The sequence below is a fragment of the Podarcis cretensis genome (genome assembly GCF_951804945.1).
Source record: "Podarcis cretensis genome assembly, chromosome: 5".
NCBI lineage: Eukaryota > Metazoa > Chordata > Lepidosauria > Squamata > Lacertidae > Podarcis > Podarcis cretensis.
Window position 1 is genome coordinate 39,382,784 of NC_137174.1, and position 13,636 is coordinate 39,396,419.

The window sequence follows — 13,636 nt, forward strand, 5'->3', positions numbered from 1 at the left end:
TGGCAAGCACCCAGATCCCAAGCTTCCCTGGAATAAAACGCACAAAAACAAGTGTATTGGGTTAATGGGATAAATAAGGCCACAACTTTATTGGTTACAGATGTGAGCGGTATTGGCTTAGGCAATTGGGTGAAGCAAGACTATAACCAAGGGGTCAGCAAACTTTTTCAGCAGGGGGCTGGTCCCATAGCTGTCAACTTTTTCCTTTTTTAAAGGGAAATTCCCTTATTCCAAATAGGATTCCTTGCAAGAAAAGGCAAAAGATGACAGCTATGGCTGGTCCACTGTCCCTCAGACCATGTGGGGGGCTGGACTATATTTTTTTGGGGGGGGAAACGACCAAATTCCTATGCCCCACAAATAACCCAGAGATGCATTTTAAATAAAAAGGACACATTCTACTCATGTAAAAACATGCTGATTCCCGGACCATCCGCGGGCTGGATTTAGAAGGTGATTGGGCCGGCTCCGGTTCCCGGGCCTTAGTTTGCCAACCCATGTTAGAACCTGACTCCTGCACGCCCACAGGAAATCTCTTTGAAGGGTTAACCACTGGAAGGGGGGAGCCCTCTGATGTACATCAAATGAGGTCCCCCCTGGGTCACCGTTAGAGATGTGTCTTGGCCCATGCCCAGGCTTCAGACAGGAACCACACCCCCAGATCCCTTTAACGGGATACCCTTACCATGGAGGGGCAGGCGGAAGCAGCAACCTCCACTCCCACAAAAGGCTTACCCAATGCCTAACCTCACAAAGTTGTGACGATTGCGAAAACCAAGTGGCTAGAGTCAATTATGCCAAGTGGAAAAATTCCTACCTGGCCCCAACAACCAGGCAACTGACGGAAGTCATAGCAAGGTCAAACTACAAAGTAGAGGGTGGGCAGGCTGGGAGATCGAGGACTGGAAGCAGAAAAGGCAGCATCCCTGGCCACGGGAGAAGCCACGCCCCTATGCAAGCCCAATTGGTTGGGCTGAAGGAGGTATGGCCGGGGACCCTGCTGACCTGGGCGGCTTACCTCCGCCCACTCCAGGGTCACTTTGGAGACCCGGCTCCCCTCCCCGCAAAGCAGCCCCTCCCTAATGGGGAGCTGACTTCTGAAAAGGAGGCACAGACCTCTCAGGGAAGATCTCCTGACCTGAGACCAGTGTCCTGAGTTGCAGTTTTGTGGCAATAGGCAAGCCCTTAGTTTCTCAGTGGCTGAGAAAGCACACACTACATATGCTCAACTGTACTGTATGGGCTGTGTCCAGTTACATCGTACTCTGAGGACAGGCATTAAAATCAGGGGACTGCATTGCAGGGGATGGACTAGATGACCCTTGGGTCCCTTCCAACTGTATGATTCTGTGATTCTAAGTTAGCCAAGTCCATTGATCTCAGTGCACCTACTCTGAGTATGAGTCACAGGCAGGATATGTGTTTTACTTGGACCAGTCTCTCTTGAATGAGAGTGTCTAAGCATCCCAATCACACACACCCATAAGATCTCCCAAAGGTGACTGCAGTTCTATAAAAAGCAACTGGAGCTGCATTGGTCCATAAGATCCAAAATAGACAGTTGGGCAATACTTTTATTAGGACCAACCAGCATGTCACAAAATAGTGGCAAGCTTTCTGAGTCCTGCAGAACTCTTCAGGACTTCATCAGGTGCTATGCAGAGCATGGGATGGGGAGACAAGGAAAAAGACAAACATTATGATGCAATCCTATGCTATAGTTGGCTTTGACTTTTTTGTAGCATCAGCTGAAGCCTTCCTAAGCTTAGAATTCTGGTTTTGATGTATCTGTGCCACCAGCTCTGCTGTTGTCTTAGCTGCTGCTCTTTGTAGTAGATGCTTTTATTGTCATCTATTTTATGGCTCTGGTTGTGTCATTGTATTTTATGTTGTGTATCCCTCCCAGGTGTCTTTACGGATGAAGAATGAATTATACTCAGTTTTTAAAAAATGAATGGATAAAATCCATCTGGAAATGTCCCTTCATACGACTATATCTGAGCAATGGAGCAACTGTTTGGATAGAAGTTTTGTTAACAGGAAATCCCTTCACAAATGAGATACTGGTTGTTGCTCTGCACAGATGTGCCCCGAATGATAGCCTTAGGCGATGCCTCCTTAACACAACACTAGATGCTGATGAAGGTATTTTTAGGATTTGAATTTTCTTTGGACAACAGGTTTTCTGCAGTCTCTCATGATCAAAGGCTCAGTCTAAACATTACCCCAATCAGCAATCAGTGACCACACTAAAGATATTTGATAATGTATTGTACTCTATGCTTAACAATGGGGAGATGCTTGAAATTTATTACAGTTTTCCAGAAAGTAGCACAATGAGATTGATTAAGAAGATTGCAACTGGAATATTTTCCTCATACTTTAACACTTTTTTTTCTCTCAACAGAAAAAAGAACTTTGTGATATATATGGATGGTAGTGCATACTGCCCATTATGGCACTATACTATCATACTAAAAACACATTTACTTAGGAGTGAGCCCTATAGAACATAGTTAAACTTGCTTATGTTCATAAACATTATGTTTCAGTGTCATTAAGAAAGGCGAATTTTTCAACCAATTATCTTTCAAAATGGTTTGTTTTGTGTTTCCTGCCATTAAAATGGTAATTGCCATTTTGGTCCTAGAGATTAAGACATATAACAGAAAAAGTAGCCTATTTTATTTCACTAATGTTAGTTGATGTAGAACCATCTACAGGGTAAAACGCTATGTGTCACATAGAAGTCTTTATCACACATAATTATCTGAGAGTTAAGCTATCATTCTGTTCTGCCTTGTGAAGTGTTCTGTGTAACCAGAAAGCTTACAATAAGACTCCTATTGTAGCAGAAGTTGGTCCCTAAAAGACTGTGACTCTGCTCCAACTCCAAATGATCACATTGTGCATGACTGAATTGGGGCCATGTATTCTCATCTACATCAACTCACTATTGGGGCCTGTATATAATATGCACACATCTCTAAACTGGTTCTGAATGCAGATCTCCTTTGACAGCACAGAGGAAATGTGTTTGTTGCTTTATGCTCCTGAAGTTAGGTAAATGCTTGACCTTCTCTGGCACCCATAATGGCACCTCTTGTTTGCTACAACATAAGTTACTCAGCTTATCATCCTCTGTCTGATTTTTCCTCTCCACTTCCTTTTTGTTTCATCTTCTCTGATGTTACTTTATCTCACCTCCCTTCCATTTTCATCCACTTGTCTTCCACAGAATGTCACAAGTTCCTTGTTTGTTTAAGACCACGTGTCATCGGTCCTTAAGAGGCAACACAGCTGGATATAGCGCCTTCTGAGAGAGAGAGAGGCACTGTTTGGCGTGTCACATCCTAACTCAAATGACAGAAGAAAAATAAGCCTGAAATCCACCAATTCTAAAATGTATTGATGGGGTCCAGAAGGTACCATTTGTGCATGCATGGCCAATTCTCCGTTCCCCTCAGTTAAGTTTATGATTTCCAAATCATGGCCGTAGAAAACTTGTCAGTGGATCTCATGTGCCTTGTGGTAAAGAATTGGTTCACCATACCAACCTCAAGGAGGTCAATTGTTGAGGCCAATGTGGTGAAGAATGGCTGCCTCAACAAGCAGACCTTGAAACTAGAACAGCTTGCCTGGTGCCTAAGAAAACAATTGGCATCCATCGACAAAAGTGACACACTGCAGTTTCCCCATCTTTATTTTCTATCCCAAACAATTACAAAGATGATGAAAACTCTCTTGGTTAAACTAGGAAAATGTTGTGAGATATGAATAGGATCCTTCTTAGATCATAGCAGTTCTCCATTGATTCTGGATGTACTCCTTTCTGGGTGCATTCTGCTGATGCATAGCTGTTCCCAAATTAATAATATATTTGGTTTTCTAAAAATAACAAGGCAGCAGTCTACACTGTTACCTATTCCTAGGACTTCATCAGCAGTTTTCTCTGCTCCTCCCATTCATTCTGCTTTTCTCCATTGCTTTCTGAATGGGAGCTAAGTGGGCTGTAAATTCTCTCCTTATTAACATCCTTTCTTAATGACTGTAGTTCAGCAAGTAAGATCTGGAGATATGCCCTGGGGTGAAACAGACAAGCATCATCTCCTGCTTTGAAGGCCACCTGAGAACTAGATAGCCCTATAACTCTGCAGGGCTTTTAATTCAATGAGTTAGCATTCCAAGTCTAGCACTGGTGTATTTTGGAGTACAAGCACCCAGTCTGGTTGTCCAAAACTAGGGATGGCTTAACAGCTGTTGGATGCAGACTGGATTAACCAGTTCATGGAGCTCAGGCTCTATATCTCCCTCTCATCTCTCTCAGCCTCCTACATACACCATTTATTATTGTAATTATTTGTATGTTTTAAACAGATTTTCTATATGTATATAGTTTTAATTCTATTAATGTTTAATTGTTTTTAATGATGGTTATTTCCCCCGTGTTTTTAGTGATTCTTGTTTTTATCTGTAAGCTGCCTTCAGTCCCATCAGGGAAAAAGGGAGGCTATAAATATATAACAACATCCCCCCCCCCCAAAAGTAAATATTGTGTCATGGGATCCAATTCAGATTAGGATCACAGCCCTGGGGATGGGGATGGGTAAACTATTACCTCCATGTACCCATTTCCTGGTCTGAATCACTCTGCCAGAGCAGCAACTGGCTTTGCAGAACAACACCTGCCACTGCCAGCAGCTCCTGGAGGGAGATTTGGGCCAGGAAACTGGTGCAAAAGGAAGTCCCTTCTTTTGTTATGACCCTGATCCAAACTGGGATTTTTCCATGGCTGCATTTATCCTCCCCCCCCCCCACCAAAAAAGGGGAGTGGGAAAGCAGTTCTCCCAGGTAATTGTACTCTATGTCTCTGTGTTGCTGTTGTCTCAGTATCTTGGCCTGGAAGGGCCAGTTTCTTTGAACATACAGCACAGCAGCAAGAAACTTTGATTAGACTAAGGAAAGTGTTTTAAGAGCCGGTATGGGCAGAGTGCAAGATTTGGACCAGCAAGACCCTGTTCATATCCCTACACAGCTGTGAAACTCACACGAATGACTTGAAGCAAGTCGTCCTCTCTCACAGCCTGCCCTACCTTACAGGTTTGTTGTGAAGTGAATGTATACAGCCGTGAACTGCATGCTACCTAAAACTCATGTGTTAGTTGCTAGTTAGTTACAGTTAGGTCTGTTGCCATATGGTAGCCAGACTTTATTTATCTTGAATATAAGTATTCCAAATAAAGCATCACAGAATGCCATAGAGGTCTAAAACACATCAGATTCTGCCTGTGTGTAAACTCATCCTTCTTGGAAAGCCTGTAAAAATAAACAAGTTCTTAGTATAAAAAAGTGTACAATGTAACTTCAGCGGGCTGTGTGTTGTACAATTTCCAATACTTCGCATCTCAACCTTTTCACACTGATGCACAATTTGATGTGTACATCGCCAGGAAGGACACCTTCACAGGTATTTGTTAAATCCATCACCATTTTACAGACCCATGGGGAATTAGAAAGCAAAGCTACTCTGATTGTTTTCTGAATCACAAAACATCAGTGGGAATAGAGCTGGTTAGAATGTTTTTGTTCAGAAAACTTTTGATTTTTTTATACTCTCCCAGGCTAAATCTCCTTTTTGTCTGATAAAGCCACATGTCAGGGTTCCCTTGGAGACATCTTAATCTTTCATCACATCAAAGAGAGAAGAATTATAACACCAGAAACTCTTTCCCCCTTTTTGCTCTCTCTCAGCAACTGATTCACATAAGGATGAGTAAGGCAAGAGGCAGTATGAAATGGTACATTCCACCACCCTGGGAATCTGCTATTAGCTTCCAGATGTTCCCATCAGCTATATGTTCATTGTTGCTGAAGGATATGGTAGGATTCCATCTATTTCTGCTCTAATCCAGGCTCAACAGGGAAGGAGAATAAATGAACAAGGGCAACTGAACTGAGTTATATGAATGAACCACGCACTATATGCCACCTGTTTTCCACATGACGCGTCCATACATCATCCTGATCAAATGCCCTTAAATAGGATTTCACTACTGGGTATTCCTCATTATGAGTACATTTTCATTGAGGTACTCACTTGTTCCCTGGGATTTATTTCTATCTTATGACAGGGCTGCCATACTGTCAGGAGCTCAGGAGCAGAGACGCAGGAGGGGGAGGAAATGGAGAGCGAGGGGGAGGAATCCGAGGGGAGCGTAGGAGATGACAGTGGTCCGAGGGATTCCATGAGCCTCTCCAGCGAATCGGAAGATTCACAGAAGGGGGCGCCAGTGGCCAGGGGTAGGGGGTTCCCAAGGGGAACGCCACAGGAGCAAGGGGGCAGCAGGGACTCCCAGAGCAGTAGTTGGAAATCAGGACCAGCTTCCCCACCAGAGCAGAGTGGGGGGGAAGAGTCACAAGCATCGGCGGCAGTGCATTCCCCACCAGGGAGAGAAGACGAGGGAGGGCTGACCACGCCTCCATCGGAGAGTCGGACAACGGAGGGGAGGTCAGATCCGGCCAGTATCCCGGAAGAGGGAAGCAGTGACAGAAGTAGTGTAACGGTTAGGAGAAAGGTCACTGGGTTGGCGCGAGAAGCAAGTTCAATTGTACAGGAGCGCGGGACAGCAAAGAATGAGGATTGGGAACCGGGTCCTAAAGCTCGCCGGAGGCAGGGGGAGGAGCTAAGCGACTCAGCGTCGGAAGAGTCCAGAAAGGGCAATGCCCCAGCGGGCAGGAGGACCCAGAGGAGGAGAGAGCAGCGTAAAAGGTGGAGCAGGGCTAGGATCTTAAACTGGTGTCAGAGGGGAGGAGACTCAGACGGGACTTCGCCAATCTAGAGTTTAAGACGTAGGGCTGCACGCTGTGGCTTTGAAATGGAAACTGAACTTCAATAAAGACTTTTGTACATTACCACAGCCTAGCGTTGGTCCTCTGTGAGCTGGGACCTAGAGGCAGCTCTGACACATACGTTCAGATTTTCCCAAACATTACCAGGATTTCAAAGGCATAAATGATGTCCGGGCAGAATTTCTGAAATACAGTGGTACCTTGGGTTAAGTACTTAATTCATTCCGGAGGTCCGTTCCTAACCTGAAACTGTTCTTAACCTGAAGCTCCACTTTAGCTAATGGGGCATCCTGCTGCTGCCATGCTGCCGGAGAATGATTTCTGTTCTCATCCTGAAGCAAAGTTCTTAACCCGAGGTACTATTTCTGGGTTAGCTGAGTCTGTAACCTGAAGCGTATGTAACCTGAGGTACCACTGTATGGTGCTTTGTCCTGGATCTTAGGCAAGTTTTTGTAAAAAAAGAAGAAAAAAAGGTCAAAAGCTCAACAACATTTGGAGTTTCCTTTAAAAAGCTCAACAATGGGGGAGTTTCCTCGTTTTTATTTTTGTGGTGTCCTGGTTTTTACTTTTTGAAATAGGGCAACGCTACCTTAAGAACTCGGAGCGGCAAGAATATAGGGTGTACAAATGGACATATAATTCACGGTAAGCTGCTCTAGATTTTGGGGGGAAAATCTGTGCCTCTCAAGTACATCCAGTCCAGTGCTGGGTAAGGACTAGAATATCACTAGATGCTCACAAATGGTCCTTTGCAAGGGAAGGGCTGCAGCCTGCTGCTTAAAGTAGCAGACAGGCAGTGGCAGATAAGTGCTCATTGGAGCTGGTGGAAAGTGGAGAGGTCAACAGTGGATGGAGCCAATGCCAGACAGAGCCAACTCATTCTAGTTTTGCCTGCTGACTCCCTATCTTATTGGGCTCCAACTCCCATCAACCCCAGCTAGTCTGGATTAAGGCTGAGATTAGAGTTTAAGGGTCCCAATCTTAAACACACAATCAACAGCTGAATTAAGATATGTGAAGTCGTTTCAGCATGAGGATTTGGATTTAGGGATGGGCTCTGATCTCAGATACCTTGCCTTTTATTCAAAGCAAAGCTCCAGAATCCCAGTGAAGCAAATGAAATTACCCATTTTGATGCATAAGGCTTGGCTCAAGTTTTACTACGCTAGAAGAGACACCTAATCAGTGTTCCTGTGCCCTTAAGAACAGCCTGATGTACAGAAATGCAATTGCTGATGCCCATGCCACGGAAAAGCTCCACAAGCCAAGCTTCTGTATGATGTTTAAGGAACAAAGCAGAAAAAGTGGTACTTCACCTATTGCATTCTCAAGTTACCCATTAAATATGAATAGGTCATTCAAGCCGGACACATTGGAATGTCATGTGTTGAGATGAAATCCATAGGGTTGTTTCCAATGCTAGTCATACTCAGAGCAGACCTATTGAAATTAATGGGCATGACTAACATAGGTCCATTAACATCAATAGGTCTACTCTTGAGTATAACTTAGTTGGATATATATGAAAGTTTGAAAATGTATATTTTTATGGAAGCACACCCAGCTGGAAGTAGAGGGAGTACCAGCTCTGCATTGCTACTTAATGATGACATGGACATCAACTTGATCCACATCTGGGTTCAATTATTTCTCTGGGAATCCAGTGCATGTCAAGAGGCAGGCTAAAAGACACACACAGAGAGACAGACAGACAGACAGACACACACACACACAGTTGGAGCTTGATCCTGCTAACAGCTACCTAAATTAATCCATAAAAAAAAGAAACTTCCAAAAAAAATTGTTTATTGTGTGGAGAGCATATAAAAATATACACATTGAAATGAAGTAGAAAGATGAAATATCCTCTTAATACTCATTAACCGATTAATAATTCACTTCTCAACATTTGCACAAATGCTGTAATATTAAATCAGAGCAGATCAAATCAAATACAATCACAGTTCAGATATCGCTGGACTATCCAAAAGATACAAAATGATTAGATTTCTTTTCTATTGGGCCACTTTGTCTAAAGTGCTAACATTAGGAACATAGAAAGCTCTCTTGGTCCATCAAAATCAGCATTTCCTACACTGACTGGCAGCAGCTCTCCAGGATTTCAGGACTTTTCCAGTCCTACCTGAAGTTGCTAGGCACTAAATCCTGGACCTTCTGCATGCAAAGCATTTCCTCTACCACTGAGCTATAGTTCTATAACCTGAGAATAAGCCCCATTGATCCTGAGGGAATTTACTTCTGAGTAGACATGAATAGGCCTGCCCTGAAAATTACAAAGCAGCTCACTATAAACCCCTATTCTGTAATGTGGGGGGGATTAATGATCTACCTTGCAGGGCTGTTGTAGTTACCCGAGTATAAAAGCAGTACTATATAAATGCCTAGTACAGTGGTACCTCTGGTTAAGAACTTAATTTGTTCTGGAGGTCAGTTCTTAACCTGAAACTGTTCTTAACCTGAGGTACCACTTTAGCCAATGGGGCCTCCCACTGCCACCATGGCACGATTTCTGTTCTCATCCTGAAGCAAAGTTCTTAACCCAAGGTACTATTTCTGGGTTAGCAGAGTCTGTAACCTGAAGCGTCTGTAACCTGAGGTACCACTGCATCATAAGGATTTTATAAAAATGCATGTGGCAAGTTCCCTCAGTCTTCATCTGCTATATGGGGAACAATAACCTGGACTGGGGACACCTTTTCAGCCTTTCTGGAGGCCCCATGACCATGGGGAGCAGAGCCAGAGGAACACATAGGGAGAGGAACAAGTGAATGTTACCTCTGTACATTAGGCTAGTTTCTACACACACACACACACACACACACAGAGAGAGACCTCTTTCCTCCATCCAGGGAAGCAAAAAACATGATCAGAATTCATAGACACATTCCAGCCAGGCAAAAACAGCAAAGGAATGTGCCAAACATGGCTAGGGAGAGGATGCGTGACTAGGGATGGGGCAAGGCCTGGGGGAAAGTCCCAAGCGCCAGAGAGGTCTGGAGGCACATTTTGCCCATGGATCTTGTTTACAGGATTGTTGTTAGCATTACAACTAGGTAATGCATGTGAATACCTGAAAGCACTACACAAATGTTAAAATTATATAGCTGCTTTTTTAAACAAAATGCACTGCTTGACTGTAATAAAACCTCTAAGTGGTTTACCCAACAAAATTAAAATCCTAGGTATTTAAAAATATTCAAAAGGGCATTTATGGGATAAGGCAATCCCACAAATAAAGTAGTCCCAGGCTGTTAAGGGCTCTATATACTAATAGTATATATCTGATTAATTCTGCACATGCATACATCTTTACCAAAATAAATGGTTCCAGTTATTTTCTGTATTTGATATTGCAAAAAAAAAAAAAAAAGTCTGATCCCTACCCCAGCTAAAAACATACCTATTAATGCAGAAAGCATTTTGAATTAGCTTATGGCTTACATCTTATCATAAAGAGCAATATATTGATAAAAGTACAATATATTGCACCGCAAACACAGACAACTTTATCAGTGGGTTGTGAATGAACACCAGAATTTTATGGCACATCAATGTTCTCAGGGTCACCCTTACAAAGAAGTAAGTTAATCACAGTGTTTAACATCTCTCTGATGCTATTATTGCACAACTTTCCGAAAAACACACTATCAAGCCCTAAATCAAGCATAAGCTGATCTTGCTAAATCGATCACAGTAGATGGGCTCTTGTCTAATTTTATATCAGGCTTCTCCAGATGTTGCTGTTCTGCTGAACGACATGACCTAAATTTAAGGGGCAGCTTGAAGCTGGTCTCTGTCAAGCCCTCGTTTAAATGTCAAAACCCAGTAAGGTCTTGCTGAATGAATTAGCTTTTTTAAAAAAAACAACACACACATTGTAGTCATTTATTTTCACCCCACTTTCCCACCCACCCATTTATATCTCTGTGCAAATTATATTCAAAACCTACGTATCCAGGGATCTTGGTAGCTATAAATATAGGTTTGGAAGAGCAGACTTTAGTGCAAATCCTTCTGTGGGTCAGCAGCATCCCTGACGATTGACTCAGAGGGGCAGGAAGACAGTTCTAGGGTCCTGGCATCCTATAAAGTAGGGCATGGGCATTGGCCAGAGAGCACCAGGTTGCCCTCCAGAGTTGCTTCTGGGATCCAGAGTTGGAGCTGGCATTGGAGGGAAGGGGATGCCAGAAGGAACAGCTTCCCTCCCATTGAAAGTATGCTGGTGTGGAGAGTAAACATAGGACACAGGCCCACTTTGAGGTCCAAAAGGGAGGGGGCTGTAAAATGGCACTGCATGAAAAGGTTCGGGTCTTATCTCCTGCAACTGACGCTTCAGTTTCATCCGTCGATTCTGGAACCAAGTCTTGATCTGTGGACAGGAGAGAGAGAGAGAAGTGGATGAACTAATGGAGGAGCCCTTCATTGGTCAACAGAGCATTCTCCCTCACTCAACCACTTTTATGTTGAAATCCTTCTGCTTCTTTAAAATTTCCCAAACCACCATGTAATTTCCAGGTTGTCATTTTTTTTTTCGGTGGTGGTGGGTGGAGACCTTGAACCTCACGCTGGAGGAAAGGCATAATATAAAATGCAGTAAGAATTGTTTAAAGTTAACCAGAAGTCAGTCAAGGAAATTCTCTCATGCACACATCCATACCCACCTGCCTCCCCAAAAGTAGCTAGATTATTTTATTGTCTTTTACTCAGTATAATAGTCATTTTAGGGTCTCTGTTTGTCAGGAGTTGAGCCAGTCTGGTCTCTTACCTGCACTTCGGAGAGTTGCATCTTACTGGCCAGTTTGCGTCTCTCTGCAGCGCCCAAGTACCTGTGACGCTTAAAGGAGTTCTCCAAGGTGCTGATCTGCTCCACGCTGAAAGCGGTGCGCAAGCGGCGGCTGTTGGTGCTTCTACTGCCGCTGCCGTCTTCTGGGGTCTGGCCCTCCGAGAGGCTCCCTTCGCCGTCCGAGCTGCCTTCCGTTGCATTCCACGTCCTCTTGGGAGCCTCAGACGCCTCTGGCAGAAAGAAGAGACAAAAGCCAGATGGTCAGGGACACGCCCACCGTGGAAATCAATAGCAGGTAAAGGAACACATTTCCCATGTTCGGAGAAACTGATGTTTTATCCCCCTCAAAATCCTAGGGCAGTAAGCTGGGCTCAGCTATTTCCGGCTCATTCGTCCAGCCTACATGCATGTCTAATAAAAAAAGAGCCCCATTTCACTGAAGAGAAATTACTCCCAATATAAGTATGCATCGCGTTGCAGTTTTAGCGCCGTTCACTCACAGCATCGGGAAAACACTTCCATTATCCTCTATTTTATTCTGCTCTATCAATCGCTCTCTTTGAAAACCCCGAACTATTTCACAATAGAAACATCAATAACAACACACACAAGCGACTTCTAGGCCAACGCAGAGAAGACTGGGGGTGGGGAGATCTCCACTTAAAAGACATGTTAAAAGAGAAAGGACTTCAATAGATGCCGAAAAGATAATAAAAGAGGTGACCGACTGATGGGAGGCAGTTGCAAAGGATCTGAACCGCCACACCAACAGTTGCGATTCCCTTCCCCTGCCCTGGGTAGTTTGTTGATAAGAGCATGAGACTTTTAATCTCAAGAGTCGTGGTTTCGAGCTCCACGTTGGGCCAAGTGACCCTCGTCAATGATTCTATGATTCCTACACCTGAGTTTGCCATTTGATGTAAGAGTTTCACCTGGGTGATTAAGTCTTATAGAGCTGGTTAGGACTTCCCGCACAGGGTCGGGATATATTTCAGCCAGGTCTTCACCCGCAAAGTTGACTTTTAGTTTGACAGATAGAGGTGGAAACACAGGCCACTATTTCCAGGTGGAAAGAAGGGCTCGGATGGGTTTTCGGGAAAGCGGCTTGCGATCAGCTCGCAGCTCGGCCTTGTCAAAAGAATTGACGGGAAGCAAAGGGCCTGATCAGTGGCCGGGAAACCGGAAAATAGTATATACTCTATTCCGTGCTCGATTGTTAGGAAAACCGAGCAAGTGTCTCGCTTCCCATTATTAATGTTGCCGCCTTTCCAACCTCCTAGGCTTTCGAACCAGCGTCCCCAGAAAACCCCTTCGCGCCCCGATGGGCAATATTCCCCACGTTGGAAAGTCCGGCTAGACTCTAGAGAGCACTAGGATTCGCCCTTCCCCAAAGTTGCATTATTCCGTCGAAAAAAAAGCAACAGCAGGGGCACTTGCTTCCGAGGAATTGCGAGTTTAGAAACCCGGAGATCAATGTAAAAGACCTATAAAGATAATAAGAGCCGTGTTGGATCAGGCCAGCGGCCCAGCAAGTCCGGCGTCCTGGTCTTAACAGTAGCCAACCAGATGACCATGGGAAGCTCAATAGCCTTCTCCCCACCTCCGTTTCCCAGCAGCTGGTATCAATCAGGACACAAATTGGAAGTAGAGTATAGTGAAGGCAAATTGATAGCTTCTCCTCCATGAATCGGAGCCTGCTAGAGAAGTAGTACCTGCTGACGTCGAGGAGGAATCCACTTTCTTCTGGAGCGAAGGGAGGTGTTCAGAAGGCGGTTCGTGGCCCCTGGGAACGACTTTTTCCCCGACCGGCCTTCGTTCTCTCCCGGCAGGACGGCAGTTAGACGGAGGCTCGCTCTGCTGGGTCCGGATGCCGTCGGGGAAGGCCGAAGACGCGGTTGGGCTGACTCCTTCCCTGCTCCGGGCGTGGTTGATGGCTTGGCTGCTCTGGGAGAGCCACTCCACCGAGAAGGGAGCCTTGGTCAT

General features: G+C 44.6%; 1 protein-coding gene across 1 annotated transcript; it reads right to left on the reverse strand.

The window, feature by feature from the left end:
* Positions 1–10,848: 10,848 nt before the first annotated feature.
* LOC307216217 (uncharacterized protein) lies at positions 10,849–13,636 on the reverse strand (the record flags this gene model as incomplete). The annotated part of the gene is made up of 3 exons (XM_079976203.1): positions 10,849–11,239; positions 11,636–11,883; positions 13,366–13,636. 3 exons carry the CDS (start codon positions 13,634–13,636, stop codon positions 10,916–10,918), a joined length of 843 nt encoding a protein of 280 aa, XP_079832329.1. The 3' UTR covers positions 10,849–10,915.